General features: G+C 37.3%; 1 protein-coding gene and 1 pseudogene across 1 annotated transcript; one reads left to right on the top strand and one right to left on the bottom strand.

Annotated features, from left to right (window-relative positions):
* The first annotated feature begins 3,457 nt into the window (after window positions 1-3,457).
* Window positions 3,458-4,804, top strand: LOC103977406 (transcription factor ABORTED MICROSPORES-like). The gene is made up of 4 exons (XM_009392898.3): window positions 3,458-3,886; window positions 3,972-4,163; window positions 4,251-4,427; window positions 4,517-4,804. Exons 1-4 carry the CDS (start codon window positions 3,458-3,460, stop codon window positions 4,610-4,612), a joined length of 894 nt encoding a protein of 297 aa, XP_009391173.2. The 3' UTR covers window positions 4,613-4,804.
* A 7,588-nt stretch (window positions 4,805-12,392) lies between these two features.
* On the bottom strand, window positions 12,393-15,401 carry LOC135633187 (uncharacterized; annotated as a pseudogene).
* Window positions 15,402-19,052: the final 3,651 nt, after the last annotated feature.

The following is a 19,052-nucleotide window of genomic DNA, read 5'->3' as shown; positions in this document are numbered from 1 at the left end:
TAGTGGGTTTTTTTTTAGATTGGTCTCCTCTTCAAGCGTCGGGGACTGATTTTTATACCTATGGAGCCGGTGGGAGGGAACTACGATTACAAGGGTCGTTATACCTCCTGCGACGCATTCATGTGGGCGATCGACTCGTACAGCCCACTACGGCGTGGGTCAGCCTGTTCGGGCTCCTATGGCGTAACGTCGATCTGTATTGCCTCGTGCGGTGTAGGGTTGGCAGAGGATGATCGAGGAAGCATCGGCCGCTAGCCTAGCCCTCTCCCTCGTCAAACAGATGCCGAGTTGTCCTTCACGTCAACTTCCTAGTGATTGTCAGTTGACGACATGTGGTTGATGCTAGAATACTCCCTATTTTGATTTTATTTTTTTTTGAAGCTTAAACCATTCAGTGACATTTTTATGATTATAAATAATTAGTTTGATCTTTAAGAATCATAACAATTATTATTAAACATTTTACTTTGTGTTGGATTAAAATAATTTACTTTTAAACATTATGATTTATTCTTTTATCTAGATAAAGATTAATGTTTATAATATTAGTTGATGTTACCTTTTTATCTTATTTCATATGGTCGAAGTTTTGTTCTCATTTATGTTTAAGATTATTCTTCTTTAAATTAAATTGAATAATTTATTAAAAAAAAGTCATCACTATTTATTTTTTAATCGTTGAACCTTATTATTCAGTCTCTTTTTTACTATTGACAAGCCCCCTTGCCATTGATAACCTATCACAAAATAATGAAATATTATTTTACTATTTATAATATTAATATTATTAATTTATGTTTTTTTCTTCTTCTCAATAATTTCTTATTTATCGTCACTAATGATACCATCACTTGCTTGCTGATGTCATTGCCGTCAATCTTGCTCACTGTCAACATGCTTGTCACTCTTTTTGATACATCTTTGGTTGTTGTCGACGACGATAGCATCCGTGTGACAACCCCTTAACTCTCGTCACAAGTGTCGTAAACGATGTTGCTTATTGTCTCTTCACTCATTGTTGATGTCGCTTATCACTAACATTGGTCGATAGAGTCTAACTCTATTTGTTATCCCCTCGATACCATCATCTAAAGAGGATGAAGAAGAGATTTTGAAGGAGAAAGAAGAAGATACTTACGTATCTATTTGTAAAGAAATAATTTAAAAATATTAAAAATAACTAAAATAAAGTTATAAATAATAAGAAAAAGATTGTAAATAGTAATAAATCCTCTATTATGAAATTACTAGGGTGTCCTTTTTTTTTCAGTTTTATCACTTAATTGATGGGAATCGAGTGGGAATCCACCCAAAGGAGAAACCGAATCAGACCGGATCGGATCGGTTCACTCTGTTTCTATCTTTCCTTGTGAACTGTTCCTTCTCCTCCGCCCTTTTGCTTTCTCTCTCCTCCTCCTCCTCCTCCTCCTCCTCTGTTGGGACCCAGTTCGACCATGGACTATGCCAAGCGCCTTCTCTCTCTCCTGAGGTCAAGGAGATTCGTAGAGCTCCTTTACCGAGTCTGGCATGGTTGTCTAAGGGCGAGGAGGAGCCCCGAACGAAATGAGTGTGTGCGTTTGAAGTGACCGCAAGCAGTGTTAACCATGATCCACTCCCATGTATGTCGTGCGCCCCATGAGAGCTCGCTCCACTCGTTCGACGAAATGCTCCAAAGAAGCCGCTCCTCCTACCCTCCTCTTGTCCTTCTTTACAAAAGCATGATCCACGCGTGTGCCTCCGATAACCCCCACAACACTGTTCCTTCCCTCTACTTATTTCGACAAATTGCTTCAAAGAAACTGCTGCTGCCCCCTCCTCACATCCTTGTCTATGATAACATGATCCGCAGCTGAGCTCCCTCCACTTGTTCGATAAAATGCTTCAGAAAAAAAAAGAAGAATAAAAACTTAAAACCTAATAATTTCTAAAATAACTCATAGCAACACGACATCTTTGTTACATTCTTCATATTACATGATTTTTAGTTTCACTTCAAATTATGATTAGGGACAATGGCCTTTAAAATGAATTATTTAATATGCTAGATGAGAATAAGAGTTTCAATAACAAAGATTTTTTTTTTTTTTTTGTCTCTTTGGCGATCAAAAGTACTTGCAGGAAGAAGTAATCATGACACACGATGAGCTATCCAAATAAAAATGAACACATGTTTCTGACAGCTAAATTAATGTGATATAATTAGTAACATTAATGTCTTCATAATTTATAGATGTTTCAAGTAGCAAGCTTATATTAAATTTGTGAAGACTAGTAGCAGTCTTTCCTTTCCAGCCCTTCTGAACTAGCACTTGATAATCCTGACATGACAAAGTTTCTAGTGTTTAATTTATACTCGTTAACCTTCATGCTTCTTCATGATCAATATAAAAAAACATATCCTGCAGTGCTTCCTTTCCATGATCTTTGAGGACATGGAATGGCAACAGGTGAAGGATAAATAAATGGTGATGTTTTCTGCATAGTACTACGATTCCTGGGAACCAACCATCTCTCACATACTTTCATTGCAATTCACCTAACCCCAACTGACTCCAAAACAACAAGTAATCAAGCAATTTATTCTGCCTGTCACCACATCATCATGATCTATTTTCCTTGTGAAAATATTCCACAAAGGTTGGGGCCATTTCAGACAATACATGTCGTGCCACATTCACAATGTGGGTTCTCTCTTGTCCCCCACATGATGCTGCATTTACCCATAGCCATCAGATGATTCTCCTCTCCGGTCCTCCTCAGCCTCCCTCCTTTCTCTCGCCATTTACTTCCGTTATGACTCTCCCGTCCTCTCAGTACAGTCAAAGAGAGTAGTCATCATATATGCGAAGAAGGAAGTTTGCCTCCTGTGGTATGGAAATCCTCTCCTGCTACTTTTAGTTACAGTGTCAGCGGACCATGCAGCCTTTTCAGACATAGCACATCTTTTCCTACACTGACAAACAACTGCTTTCTTGCCACTTGGAAGTTTCTTCTTTAAGAACAGGTGATATGTATTGCCTCGATATTCTCTTTGATTTATTATATCTGTGAGGAATGCCCGTGGAAACTGTCTTCGGAGTTCTCGAGATAGCCAACACATGTTCGTGTTGAGGACGAAGGAACAAGAAAAAAACAGAATACTACGATACGAGTAAAAAAAAAAATTTCGACTCAAGAAAACTGATGTAGTATTAAAAACAGGAGAATTAATAAGTCACTTACAAGATACCAAATGCACACAGACTCTCTATCTATCTGTCTCTTGCTTTCTGTCTTGTTAGATGAACTACGATCCTATTTATAGGACACCCTATAACTACTAAATCATAAGGTAGTTATTGAAATTACCATGTAACCACTAAATCATGATAACAATTTAGATAGATAACTATGAATCATATCTCAAACAGTTGAGCCCTTCATTTCCGAGTGCAACAGCCCGGCCATTGACCTGCCAATGGCCAACAACAATGGGGACCGGGACATCACCATTGCCCATGATCTCCAGCCATGGTTCCCACCACAAGCAACGGCCGCCAATCCTCCCACCTCCCCATGGAACCCTTTCTGTGGGCCGAAGAAGGGAGATTCCTTCTTGGACGCTTCCACGGATGAGACAGTAGCGTACCTCAACTCCTTACTGACCACCGCCGACGCCGAGCCTTCTTCGCAGCCATCTGCGGAGCACGATGAGGAGGAGCCGCCGAAGAGGGAGGCAAGAAGACAGCGTCGTCCCGGTTTGGCCTCCGGGGGAAGCGAAGACGACGAGGAACAAAGGCCTGGCAAGCGGCACCACTCTAAGAACCTCGTGGCCGAGAGGAAGAGGCGGCAGAGGATCCGGGATCGGCTCCATGCCCTGCGGTCCATGGTTCCAAAGATCACCAAGGTCGAATGCACATTACCTTAACACAGACACTTGATGCTCCTTTCTACCCGGTGGAGGTAATGATGTATCTGCTCGTGTTATGCAGATGGACAAAGCCTCGATACTGGGAGACGCCATCGAGTACGTGAAGGAGTTACAGAACCAAGTGAGAGATCTGCAGGACGAGCTGGAGAAGAACGAGGAGGACGAAGGCAACGTTCCAGTTCCTAATGGGATGATCAACCGAGGCAAGGAGCCAATGAGCGACGAGGACGACGACGAGCAGCAGCAAATGGAGGTGAGTTCCATTGCTTTCCTCGGAGCAACAGGAACAAGCTTGTCGATGCGTCCTGACTTAGGAGGCTTGTTGTGTTGATTTGAGCAGCCTCAGGTGGAGGTGAAGCAGCTGACAGCCAACGAGCTCTTTTTGATGGTGCTGTGTGAGCACAGGCAAGGAGGGTTTGCAAGGTTGATGGAGGCCATGAACGCACTAAGCCTGGAAGTAACCAATGCCAGTGTCACCACATCGAGAACAGTGGTACTCAACGTCTTCAGAGTTGAGGTAGCAACCAACCATTTCATGATAAGAAGATCCATAATACTATGCTTAAATCCTTGGTGAGATCTAAACACACCTCTCAACTTGTACAGAAAGGGAATAATAACTTGGTGGTGCGAGCAGAAGAGGTGAGGGACATGTTGCTCGAAACGGCGCGAGGCCGCAAGGAGGGCCAATTGCAGATCTAGACTGCACAAGTGACAGCGGATGGGGGTGAACAGTACCATCATCAGCAGCAGCAGCAGCACGGCCACCGCCATGGCAGCGATAGCAGATGTCGCCATCCCCCACCGCCACCACCAACTTGGCTTTGACCTCCACCTTCTTCGTGGAAGATGATGAAGATTAAGCTTTTGTTTTGACTCAATTTTGTTCCTAAGATGCACAACGTATGGGATGAACTTAGTTATGTTTCTTCGTAACAACATAAATAAAAAAAAAAGTTACTTTGTAATTGTAATTATATATATATATATATATATATATATATATATATATATATATATTCATTTTAGCTTAGGTAGTCGGACCTCTTAAATCCTTATGATTTACTTATATATAAAATGACTCATATATTTTCAAAAATATAATATATAAGTCTCTCCTATCAAGTTGAGTTAACAAACGTTAGAATCTCCTTACGTGACATGTTAACTCATAATAAATTATCAATATGACATGTATAATTTAGGGTTAAGATTCATTTTAGCCCATGTGGTTTTAGTCATAGATTTCTTATGCCCTTATAATTTACTCGTATCTAAAATAACCCTTATATTTTAAAAAACGTAGCATATAAACCCCTCCCGTTAAGTTTGAGTTAACATATATTAGAGTTTGCTTATGTAGTATGTTGACTCATAATAAACTATTAATATAATGACACGTGTAATTTAAGTATTAAAAAAAACTTAGACATCCATCAATAACGGGAGGCGTTATTGTGGAAGCAACCACCAATAACAGCATCAAGTTGTTATTGCCTAGTATGGTGTCATACGCATGCAGCCTCTCTTGCGTTGATGACGAGCTCAAGAGCTTCCGATCCTATCTCAGGTGGATGTGTGTCGACTAATTTGACACTAGATGGCGTCTTTGTCTCCACCGCCTCCCACTTCATCCTCTCTTGCACCCCCACTCGTCACGCCTATGATGTGGTGGTCCAGCTCTCCCTCACCTTCACCTTCGAGCTCTCCTACCTTTGCCTCTCCGCCTTCATCTATCGCTACGGCCTCTACAACTTCCTCTTCCTTGACAAGCTAGTTGGGGAGAGTGAGTAGGTGCAGGAGGGCTACATGGACTAGCTCAACTACTCCTTCCGCCTGCTCTCCGTCTTCGTGATGTTGTGCTTCGTGGGAGAGGTGGCTTACAAGGTATGGTGGTACTTGTCGAGATCAGAGCAGGTGTCGTTCGTGTTGGTAAGCAACACCATAGTAGCATGCGCCCTAGAGTTTGCGAGTAACATCCGAAAGCTCCTGAGTTTGTCGTTAGCGCAGGAGAGGTTGTGTGCATACAACGCCATGCTAAGCAATAGCAACTCGATACTGTTGCTGGTGGTCGCTTCCACGATGATGCATCTTCCCGCCATTGATGGAGGCCTCAGTTTTTTTAAAAAACTTAAATTACATATATCATTATATTAATGTTGTGAATCAATATGTCATGTAAGTAGACTTTAACGTCTGTTAACTCAGACTTAATGGAAGGGTCTTATATGTTACATTTTTTAAAATGCGAGAGTTATTTTAGACACGAGTAAATCATAAGGGCTTAAGAGGTCCACGATCAAAACCACAATAGTTAAAATATACCTTAACCATAAATTACATGTGTCATTATATTAATGATTTATTATGAATCAACATGTCATGCAAGTAGACTTAGATGTTTGTTAACTCAAATTTGACGGGAGAGACTTATATGCCATGTTTTTAAAAATATATAGATTATTTTAGACATGAATAAACTATAAATGTTTAAGGGGACTATGACAAAAAACATAAGAGCTAAAATTGATCATATATATACATACATATATGTATGTATACATACATATATATGTATGTATGTATACATACATACATACATATACATATATATATATATATATATATATACATACATACATATACATATATATATATATATATATATATGCATATATATACATATATACATATATACATATATATACATATATATACATGTATATATACATATATATACATATATATATACATATATATACATATATATACATATATATACATATATATACATATATATACATATATATACATATATATACATATATATACATATATATACATATATATACATATATATACATATATATACATATATATACATATATATATATATATATATATATATATATATATATATATATATATATATAATCCCTCGTCTCTCCACTTTTCTCTTTAATTTACGTAATAATTATTTTTAATAAATTGGTTCCTCAAATCTTTGTTGTTTTAGTGAGACCAATCATTCTTTCATACTAGTAATTCATAATTTTTACGATAAAGACCTAATGAATTTACTGGCATTTATCTATGTACTATTTCAACCCTAATATATTTAATACCACAAGCTATGTTTTGGTGTCATATCACTACCTCAACTCCTTATTTATTTGATGAAATCCTCCTCTTCCTGTCTTATATTTTGGTATTAGAACCTCAATATTTTAACACAATACATGAAATGCTCCAAATTTCTGACTGATTGAGTAGTCCAAGCTATCAGATTGGCTGTTTGTTTATGCAGTAAGTGATTCTCACACTCACGTGCTAGGCACGTTCAAGAAGCTTTCTCGAGTGGTCTCTAGAAATTAGTATTGTTAACGAGAGAACTCCATCCCAACGGTCATTGAGGACCACCGACCGTAGAAATTATCCGCGAGACACCGTACCGCGAAGCTCTTGCTCGCCCAAAAACCAACACCCACACGAAAAAGAAGCGAACGCGAGAATTGCTCGAGGACGATGGGAAGAACCCTTACCCGATCCGATCCCCCGCCGCTGCTTCCGCTTGGAGCGCGAAGCCCTTCGAGGTCGGCCGGAGGTCCCTTCACCGCCGCGGAGTTGGCAGCGGCGGAGCAGCTCCTACAGCTGAGCGAGAGCAGCAGCGCCGACTTGGCCGCTTCGTCCTCCTCGGCCTCCTCTTCCTCCCCTCGATCCGTCAACAACCGGCCGCCCCCCGAGGCCGTCTTATTGGAGGCCGAGGAGGAGGAGGAGGAGGAGACGGGTCTGCGGCGAAGGACGAAGCGGTACCGTCTGATCGCCGATCTGCACATGGTCACGACGCCCATCGACAGCTGCAGCAAAGGAGGAGCGGAGAGGGGGCGCGTGTGTTGTCGAGAGTTTGTATGGAGTTGAACTAGCCATGGCCGTGAGAGCGCGTGTACATATCCCATGTAGGCTTGCTTGATAGGGCTTGTGATAACATGCAGAACATAAATATTATGAACAATAACCCTAAAATTTCTCTGGACTTTGTTCATGTTCCTGTTCTTGTTCTTTTTGTGGTGGCATCTGTTTTAAACCTAGTTTTGAATCTGTAAAACGTAATAAGCTACAAAAGACGAATGATTCTGTGAGCAAGCTGTTGTTACCAGACAAAAAGCATAAATACATGGTTCTAATGAAAACAATTCAAAAGCCAGGGATAAGAACCGAGTAAACTGAGCTGAGAACATTGCTCTATAAGAATGGTTAGAAGATGGAACATCGCAGATGATTTGCCAATATGCTTCCAATTAGATAAGACTTCCAACACCGAGTCAACACACAGAACAAGTGTCATTTACCCAGTGGTTACAGACCCGAGGGAGTTGGAGATACTGCTGACTCCTGAGGAATATTAGAGTCATTTACCCAGCAAAGGTTTTTGAATGTTTAACTTCTGACTCCTGAGGAAATGAGCACCAAAGGAAACTGCATCATTAAGGATTGTAATGACTATCAAAGTGCAAGTTTGTTCAAGACTAACAAAGATATCCGAGAAGTAAACGTTTATTATGGTATATATACATCATTGCAATGGTATCCGATAAGTAAAGAAATATTAGAGTCTACCTAATGAAGGGAAAAACATGATTCTTCAAGTTCTAAGGCGGAAGTAGGAAATTGTCAAATTCACAAAGCATATGCATTTTTTTTTTTTTTGTGATCATTATGATACTGTCAAGAGAAACTCAAGTTTAATTCCACTATAAATCTGTGGTTAATGTTGCACCAATCACAATATGGGATAGCAAGTTAATAGAGAGATTACAATGATGATGATGATGATAATTTGTTCAACTGTTCAAGACTACCGTAGATATTGAAGAAGTAATATTTATTAGTGTATATAAGCACATCACTGCAAAGATACACCATAAATAAAGAAATATTAACATCTAACTAATGGAGGAAAAAAATTTAAGAATGTTTAGTAATCAGACAGAAAAAGGCATGCTAATCAAAATAAACAACCCTTGTCAACTACCCATTTCAGCTCGAGGTCAGAAACTCCAGAATACTGACACATATTCTAGACTCTTCTAGAAGGGCATGCATTTTACTTGTCCCTGTTAGTTATCTTTGTCAACAAGCCAATTTCTTGCTGTTCTGTAACTTCTACCTCCAAAATAAGACAGTAGAAATAGTTGGTCTACCGTTAAGTGAAGGTGTCATCAACCTGGCCAAATTTACAATTGACTTGAAAGGAAGCATATCTAGATTATTAATATTTTTGTGGATGCACCTGTTGTTGCTTCCTACTCATCAGATTATTTCACCAATGTTTAATCAGCACCAGATGAAGATGAATGGTAATGAAGCCGTAATTGTGTAGTTGTAAGGCCTAAATATTGGTGTTACTTTCGGTACGTATTAATTATTCAAATACATCTCATTAACAAAGATTAGCAAACAATGATGGATCGAACTATCATGTGTGAAAAACTTACATTTCTGACATCTGCATAATTCACATCTAGATCAGTTGTCACCATAAGAGACTTGACCTTTGTGATGGTTAGATAACCATACCTGTAAACCAAGGTACAATAAGTATGGAACACAGAGATACAAAAACCCACCAAACCTCACAAATAGATACTGAAAGAACTGCACAAGCTGTGGTAAACCAAAAAAAAAAAATCTTATGTTAGAGGCACTTACACTTACAATCTCGTTTGGATATAACATACCAAGACATGTCTCATTTAATGTAGGCCCACTTCTCTTTGGGTTGTTCACTGCCAAAAGGAAAGGAGTGACATGTCATAATGTCATTTATGATGTTATATTTATCCTGTTTAAACAAGTGATCTGCAACAATATTGTTGATCCCAACTATTCTGGAAAAGGATCATTATTCTTGATATTGTAGTCACATTGGTCATTTGGTGTCTATTCAATTTAACTGATTGTGCTGAACAAAAAGCTTGAAATAAGTGTTTCAGCACCTGCAGATGCCTTGTACAAAGGATGGCTAAAGATAGAGTATATCTGTTTCTACTTCCATTTAATTTTCACAACTCTAAGATAAGGCAGAGAGACTTAAGAGAAATAAAAGAAATGGAATCCCAATAGGACTCAAGTTGATTATCGAGGCACAGTGATGTTTCATGAACTGAAAACTGCGTTTTGTTAATTTCTTGCTCCACTTTGAGCAAAAGGCATGAAGTACCAATACTGCAAATGAAAAATATAAAGATGTAGAAGAACTTATAATGCTTTGTGCATATTGCTTCTGCAGCCCAGAATGCTATTTTCTTTAAACTTGTAACACAACCAATTACGGCATGTGGAATATGGATTATGATGTGGAGAACAGATGACATTACCTGTGTCAAAATAATAGCTTCTGAGCACTTTTCTGAAGCCTAGGTGCAATTTTGGGCTCAAGTAATGACAAATATATTACATTAACCACATGGTGTGTGTCACGTTGAAAACTGTTGTGCACCCTGATGAACTAAAAGTCCTGCAAGGGACCATAAATCATACACAATGACAACAAAATGATGAGCATATGAAGGCCCCAATATTCCACATCGCTGGTGGGAATCGTGATCATCTAATATGCCTAATGAGCATGTCAAATATTTGAGTTGCAGAGACTGTGATACCAATAACTAGAACAACAATGGGTACAACATTATCATGTAATGACATAAGATATTAGGTGCTCCCAGAAACCAATTTTCATTTCTTCTAGGAGTGAAGCTCACGTGGTTGGGAGCTCAGACGGTGATAATATTTGTGTTGGTAAGTTCTGAAAAATAAAAAAGTGATGGAATTTCATCACTCTTGATGATTTGAATTCACAGGAAGGTAATTAGAGATCACTAATCACGGATATATGGGATGTATTCGGAGTTAAAATAGGTGGCTTAATCAAAGCTTTGGACAAGAATTGAGCATGTACTCAACATTTAAACAGAATTGAGATATTTGAGTGCCAAGAGACAGTGGAAAACAATTTAAATAACACTTGGCAGTTTTAGAACATTTAATTAAAACAAAATTGAGATATTTCAGTTACATAATATTGATACCGAATTATAATCTTTGACAAGAAATATCATATGCTAAGTTCAGGAAAGTTTCAATGAAGAATATGGAGAAACAATCATCACTTAAAACAGCAACATCATATTTAGCATTATTGAAGAAATGAGATTGTTACACTTCAAACATTAGTTCCTGACACTGCATCAACTTATTAAATGCCCAGAGACTCAACTGGAATCGAAAAAGATGGTCACACAAAAAATGTCAAATCTAAGTTAAGAATCAAACTTCTTAAACTGCCCATCTAATGTAATAAGTTGCCAAACTAGAAATGGAGCACTCAATGGTAGCAATTACATGCTGAGGTTAGTTATCCCTGCAAATTAATCAGAATAGTTTTATTATGCATAAATTTGAAAAGCTCTTATATAAAAAGTCTAAGTATAAGAAATCAATATGCAAGACCCATAAAATGAAATTTCAGGACATTAAGCAATAGAGATAAAGTGCCTTAAAAGAAGTTTCAGAGGAATCAGGATTTAAGTAACAAAGCGAAAAGAACATGCCTTCTTAGCATGTTACACTTAATCGCCATTCCGTGGAATATAGACTATGTCCTGGTATAAGAATAGAAAATATATGTCAGATATGAAAAAAGCATAACTATTTACCAGGTAAGAAGACTAATGAGTTTACCATATTAAACTGAGTTTTTGTTGGGCTTTGGCCCTGAATCATTATCTAGCTGATCCCGGATAAAAGCATTATTATGAGAATCAGTAGACTGGAAAAGGGTAATGGCACTAGGTGTCGCAAGCAACAAATATTTTCCTGCATGTGAAAATAAAAAACAATTGAAGCTTCTATAGATCAACATCAACAATTATCAGAATATGCAACATAAATAATTGTCATAGGTAACAATAATTCAGAAGTGAATAAATGGCTCAGCAATTCCAAAAAGGTCTAGTTTCACTGACAACTAAGGATGTCTCCTTGTGGGGAATGCATAAAAGTCTTGTGGATCCAATGAGGTAACAAACAGCTTGAAGAATTAGTAGACTAGAAATTCTATCATGAGAAGTCATGAAACAGAAGAACCTCCATAAGCTGATGAACCATATGATCATAAAATGAATACATCTGGAAGGGATATTATGTCCGAGATTTACAAGAAGCAATTGTTTTACTCACATTTGAGTTTTAAATGGGCAGGAAAAAAAACTGATATGCAAAATATGTACATATGTAAAGACAGAAATACCTGAAATTATTCATGATGTAGAGAAAACGATGAATAGCAAAAGCAAAAGTGCACCACTCATATGCTACAACCAGGATTGGATGTAGAGTAAAAAGAATAGACAACAAAATAATGGCTGACATAGAGGTTAGAACAATATTTGTTTCCAAATATTTCGTTTACAAGTTCTCACCTAGATTAGTTTGCATATATCATAGAAACTCGAGCTGACCAGCACCTGTCATGTACATGCAAATGTTAACTCATCAAAACTCAACAATTATGCAGTCATAAAATGCACCCATCATCAAGCTTACTTTTTTTTAACAAAAAAGTTTCCTAACTCCTAGGAATTGGTACTACAAGCAATGAGCCTCATTAAATCGATCCTTTTATCATCCAGGATCAGTACATGACCATCTTATGTAGTTCTTGAGCTCCTCTAACGCTAAGCTCTAATATTCTATAAGGCTGATGATTGTATGCATCATCTAGCCTAGGAAGAACTTAGTTGTTAATTGTACTGCAACAATGGCCCAGGACCACCTTAAAATGTCAGGAAAAAGGATGATGTAAAGTCTATCCAATATATGAGATCAAGTGTTTCTCCATTCAGGATACAGCACATCTATTATAGTACTGAGCTCTAATCTTTCTCAATAAGAACTTATCCAGTGAGCATTATATCATCTACTTAAGAAAAGAAAAGGCCTCTCTATCTGCATAAATATATTTTTTTTCAATTACTCGTACTCTCACCATACAGGTGACTTGTGTCTGATACGCTAAGCGGAATACTATTAATTAGTAAGATCATTCAATCCCTTCAAATTCTTCTAACATCAAATATTCTTTAATACAAGTCCTTTTCAATCAAGATCTGTGACCACACTAACGCCCTTAACTGAAGAATTCGAGAAAGAATAAAAGATCAACAACAAGAAGAAGGGGAACCTCTCTCGTCTACCACATCCAAGGAGCAATGAACAATGTGATGGAGCTTCAGCGTATCTTCAGCCTCCGTGAAGCTCTACAGCTACATCAGATTGTTCTGTGGATCATCAACAGGTCAAATCCACCAGATCAAGAGCCGGCCCACACCTTATAGTCATGTGAGAAAGAGGCACATGTAGAAAAAGAATGAGAAAGAAAGAGATACCTGGTGGCCAACAACGGCGACGCAGACGACATCTTCCCTGCACCGCCTCGGAGCAAAGGCAGAGAGAGGAAGAGCGGGTGGAAACAAGACACCGCCGTGACTCAGAACCCAAGGCAGGACCTGATCCAATGGAAGTTCACGAATCGGCTGTTTTGTTCGGAGCAGCAAAGAGCACATCTTTAAATAAAGGTATGTTCATATATATGTACATCCTTGCAAAGTTCCAAAAAAAAAAAATATATATATATATATATATATATATATTTCTGTGGATAACTTTAGTAGTAGCAAAACTTGTTCAAGTCTCCCAAAATAAAGCATTTATTTTATGTGGATTTGCTCATGGTTTAGTTTTATGCATTCCCATTTAATAAAGAATTCAGAAAAAGAATTCCTAAACATGGTGAACAGCACACTGGATTCTGGATTTCAGAAAAAGAATTCCTAAACGTGGTGAATATCACACCAGATTCAGAAATTTCCTTTTTATTTTCATAGAATGTCTTTTATCTCAAATATATTAATGGGTTCTATAAGAATAGATATCAACTAGTAAAGTAAATAATCCGATTCAATTATCAAATAATGCAAATTAATCATGGATCAATTCCAAATCATTCATGGATCAACCAAATTAAGAAATAATATATTTTTTAATACTTAGATGATATTTAAGTTATGAGATTAGCTCAAATTTTAATCAAATCGGATTTTTAGGCCTTTAATTGTGGTGGTATCAACTTGACCGATCTCAATCCAATTGAACAGAGAAAAAAGATTCTTAGAAATACGATATAATGCATCGTAGAAATACGATAATTCCAGAGAAGGCTAGGAAAAATAGCCTTAGAAATACGATATAATGCATCGTAGCAAGGATATACATATTACAGGAAGAAACTTAAGAACATGGTCCATAAAATGTTACTATTCAAATATTACTATGCATTGAATCAACATCTAACAGACAAACAATATCCCACACAAGCAAAAGCTTGTAACGAGCTAACCTATTCTTGGAATTTTCAGTGATCATCACTATAATCTATATTCATTCTATAATGCCTCCAAACTTTAGAAGAATCAAAAGCAAGAATTGTTCTACCTTAAGCAAAATATGACAAACTAAATTTTGTATGACAAAGGAAAAAATGGAAATCAAGACATGGAGTTTTCATATCTAAAGACCTGTGGAAGCTGAAATTATTCATAATTGAACAAGCCACAGGAAATTCTCATAATCATAGCAACAGGCGACTCAAAATGCAATCTTCCCATTGTTCCTACTGCCAGGTAATAACCAATATTATTTAGGAGTTATTGCAGACAGTTTGAAGCTCATGATCGAAGCAAGAGGTGAGTCAAAATGCAATCTTTCCATTGCTTGTATTCGGAGGTAAAAACAAAAGTTATTTGGGAACAACTGCAGATAGCTTTCATGGTTTTACCTCCACTACCTAAAACCATCTGCAATCAAGAAGCACAAGGAGAAGAGGTTCCGACAGAAAAGATACAGTTCTGGGCAGAAGGATCATACGTGACGCTTGAGGAGATTTCTCCGCGCCAAGAGCCTGGCCATCGGCGGCGTGAAGGCGATCGTTATCGGGACCCTAACCGGAAACAGGCCCTTGTTGCAGAGTATAGCCAGAGCTAGGGTTCCGCCACTGGACGCCGCCAGCTCCGCCGTCCTAGTCATCTTCATCTACTGCTGCTGCTCCCTCGGCGGCTTAGGCGACAAAGAATCATGGCCGTCCAAAATGACCACGCCGGAGGCGCGATCATTGTCCGGGACGCGGGACGAGAGGCCGACCTTCTCGAAAATCGACTCGACGTCGACGTTGTTCTTGATGGCCACGTAGAAGCCGGTGATGGCTGCGGCGGAGACGGAGAAGTGGATGCCAAACGCCACCTTGCCGTACTTCTTCATCACCTCCTGCAACCGCCCCGTCAACGCCATCCTTAGCGAGAACTTGGGTTAGGGTTTAGGAGCCGAAGAGTCGAGAGAGAGAGACGGGAAGAGGGAGTGCGACATCCTATGCTAGTCCGCGGCGAAGTACACCGACGCAGTGTTTCCAATAAATGTTTTTATTTTTTACTTCCAAAAACAAAAACCGTTTGACTAACAATGTTTTCTGAAAAGTGCTTTTTGGTAGCTGTTTTCTGAAACAAATTTGTCCTTGTTCTCAGTTCTCCCTCCCCCACCTCTCTCTAAGAAAACAAAACTGATTTTGAAAACAATTCAAAACCTGTTCTAAAATATCAATCTTGAAAACAACTCTCAAATCGGCCCGAATTGTTTCTTAAATTTTTGTTGCAATGTTTTTATTTTTTTCAAGCCTGCTCACGTATGTTTTATTGGACTTCAAAAACAAATAAGGTGCTATAACTTAACATATGATCTAAACATGTATAACCAGAGCTTATGGATGTTTATATTTACACTTTAATACAATTTATTTTTTATTAATTTTATTTTATAACAATAATAATAATAATATAGTGCATAAAAATAAATATTTTATATTATTTAGAAACCTTTTTTTTAATAAGTAACTTGACAAGTGAGTCATATATATATATATATAAAGGCCATTTTGTGTTTGTGGACAAATAGTAGTAGCAAGTCAATATAGCAGAAGAAGCATGCAATGGAGCAGAAGATTGTGACGTGCACCAAACCCCTTGGACCAAATCTATGAGGTGAAGCCTTGGATGTATGTAGTGATAAAGACTTTTATGTTAGATTATCACAACTCCCCAAAACCTAAGCTTTCTGATAATTACTTAATCTGTATTAATTAAACTCTAATTTTGTGACAGAGAAGAACATATATATATATAAGATTGGAATTCATAACCTATTTTGAAACTATAAGACGCCTAACCTTTCTAATCTTTCTATATTAAAGTCTAATGCTTTAATAACCTGGTGACCTAATCTTGACAGTGTGTGTTCGTATTCAAAAATTACAAGAATTCCACAGATTATTTGGAAGATGTACAAGTGAACACCAAATGTTAGTGTTTGACTCCAAGCTGTAAGAATAGTTCAGAACAGCTTTTGCAGTATGTAGTTTTTTTAGGATTTCTAGCAATTTTTCTATTGAGCTTTTATGAGGAATTAACTTAAACTCTCTTTCTCTTCCTTACCTACTTACTATCTTACAGGAGGAAGAAAAAGGATACAAGTAAAGGGGTCTGTATCTGTGACTTGAATCCTATTCATTCTAATTGTACAAGTCTTATCTGATAAGAAAAAGGAAATAATCTTACCATCAACACTTTGTTTATTTGGACACAAACAAGTTTGCAATGACTGATGCTTGATTGCCAGATGAAGAGCTACTTTTTGCATCTTTATCTTCTACAGAAAAAGTGAAAAGATAATTTGACACATCTCCCATCTCTTATGTAATCTCCCGTCCTTTTAGCAAATGGGTTATCTTAGTATCTCCCTGTCAAAATCATCATCTAAGGTGATACTTATGCCATACCTATAATATAATTCAGACTAGTAAATCCATAAGTTACAATACTTGTATCTCAATTAATATATCAGTTACTATGGATACCACGAGACTACCCTCCCCTACTTCTATTAATAGGTTGAATAAGCTTAAATTTAAATAATTTTTTTCTTTTATTTACCAATCAAATATGATATTAGTGTCAATTTTAGTCGATGATAAAATTGATCAAATATGACTTATATATTTGAATCCTCTTATATTTTAAAATTTTAAAAAAATATATTTATAACTAAGAAGTCCGACTAGAGGTGAGGTTAGTCGAGACCTAAACCCAAGAGCAAAATTCTCTCAAAAGATATTAACTATCAATTTTTATTCAGATAATTCTTATAAAACTTATGTTAGAAGCAAGCTAATTAAGGTCCAACTGAAGCTCAGATTAATATATGTTCATATTGAATTTAAAAAAAAACTAAAGATATTTTGATAGTTTAAAATAAGTTTTGAGTGTTTGAAATTAGAGATATTATACTATAATTACATTATTGTTGAACTATTTCATTTATTTATTGTGCTAATGTGGCATGACTAATTGGGATGTTATTTTCTAGTTAACTAGTATTCATATATATTAGTTACAAATAATTATTATATCATTTATTCTTTTATTATGCTTTAGGGTAAAGTTTTATTCATACCTAAATGTAATGTCTATCTCAAGATTTCAATAATTATGTTTTGTATCCATACAAAATCATTAGTTCCTACCTTCGATACTTTTGTATAGATGTATCAACCATGAGTGATACATATACTTAAGGCATGTCAAGCACACTGTAAGTGCTTATAGTAATGGAGAGTAACTTTTTATTTTGGATAAACACATAAATGTATGAGATATTTTTTGAATGCATCAAACGTTTTAATATTTTTATCTAAAATAGATATATTAGACAAAAGATGATTCATTATTAAATTAGAGTGCATCATGGGCTTTGGATACTTTTGTCTTGGGTGAATGTATTAGTTGCAAGAATATGTCTTACTAGGTTAAGGTGCATTGTCCACTTTATCCCATTAGGTGGATACTTTTGTGTTAGGTGAGATGCATAAGCATAAGGAGCATCTTTAGACTATTAAGATACGTTAATCACTTTTGAATATTATTTTGATTCTTTATGTCATGGCTCGGGAAGGGACACAGTTTGATTTGGTCCCGATTATGTAAGATCGTCTACGGGATTACTCTGAAGGAAGATTTCAAAAAGAAAGGGTCTTCTCTTAGTGAATCTGCGAGGGGCTTCGAGTCCCGAGTCCTTGCACAATAGGTCAATGCTAGAGAGGGGAGTTCCAGCTTGACTCCTTCGAAGCTTAAATCAGATTTTTATGGATAATGAATTTTATCCCATGACATCTGTCTAGGGGTGATTTTTATACCTTTCGCGAGGACCCGACTCCCCCTGTGCTCGTTGGCATCCGTCGACATTTTCGTCGAGCAATTTGTCTATTCTGAGGCTATCCTCCCGAGCCCATGCCTTGCGAAGTTGTTTCTTTGATGGCTGACCTCACTTGATTTTAGTTGACGTGGATTTGCAGTGCACCACTTCACACTTGAAATGTGACGTCATTTCTGAGTCGAGCTACGTCGCTCTAAGACATAATCATCTCTGTGTCATTTTGCCCTACTTCGAGATGTGTATGTTATTTTGGCTGGAGTAGCCCCACACGTGATTTGAGGTGGCTGCCAGCTAGGCGGAATGGAACCACTCGTGATCTAAGATGGTTGCCAATTGGGCGGTGCCAAAATGTGCTCTCTCAAATGTTTTCGATGGATGAATTAGGTATAATAATAAGTTCTACCCAATTAGTGTATATTAGGCGCTTTAGATACTTTTGTCATAGGCAGATGCATCAAATGTTGAGAGATGTTTTCTTGGTTAGAGTGCATTGAACACTCTTGATACTTATGTTCTATATATAGACATAGGAAGTGTACTTGCATTTTTTGCTCGATAAAGATAGATCAATCGATTGGAATGAGTTAGGCTTATATGCCTAACTATAGTGAGTTAATGGCCAAACAATTTTGCCAAACTAGAGTTGATCATGAATTTTTATTTGGGAGTAGGTCAAACATTATTCTTCTTACGATTTTTTTCATATAATTAAAGTTAATTGGACATATCTTGTCCAAGAGTGCATTGGGTATATCTCTCAGGAGTG

This window comes from Musa acuminata, chromosome BXJ3-3 (assembly GCF_036884655.1).
Source record: "Musa acuminata AAA Group cultivar baxijiao chromosome BXJ3-3, Cavendish_Baxijiao_AAA, whole genome shotgun sequence".
NCBI lineage: Eukaryota > Viridiplantae > Streptophyta > Magnoliopsida > Zingiberales > Musaceae > Musa > Musa acuminata.
Note: the sequence above shows the minus strand (reverse complement) of the source record. Positions and strands in the feature narration are given on the sequence as shown.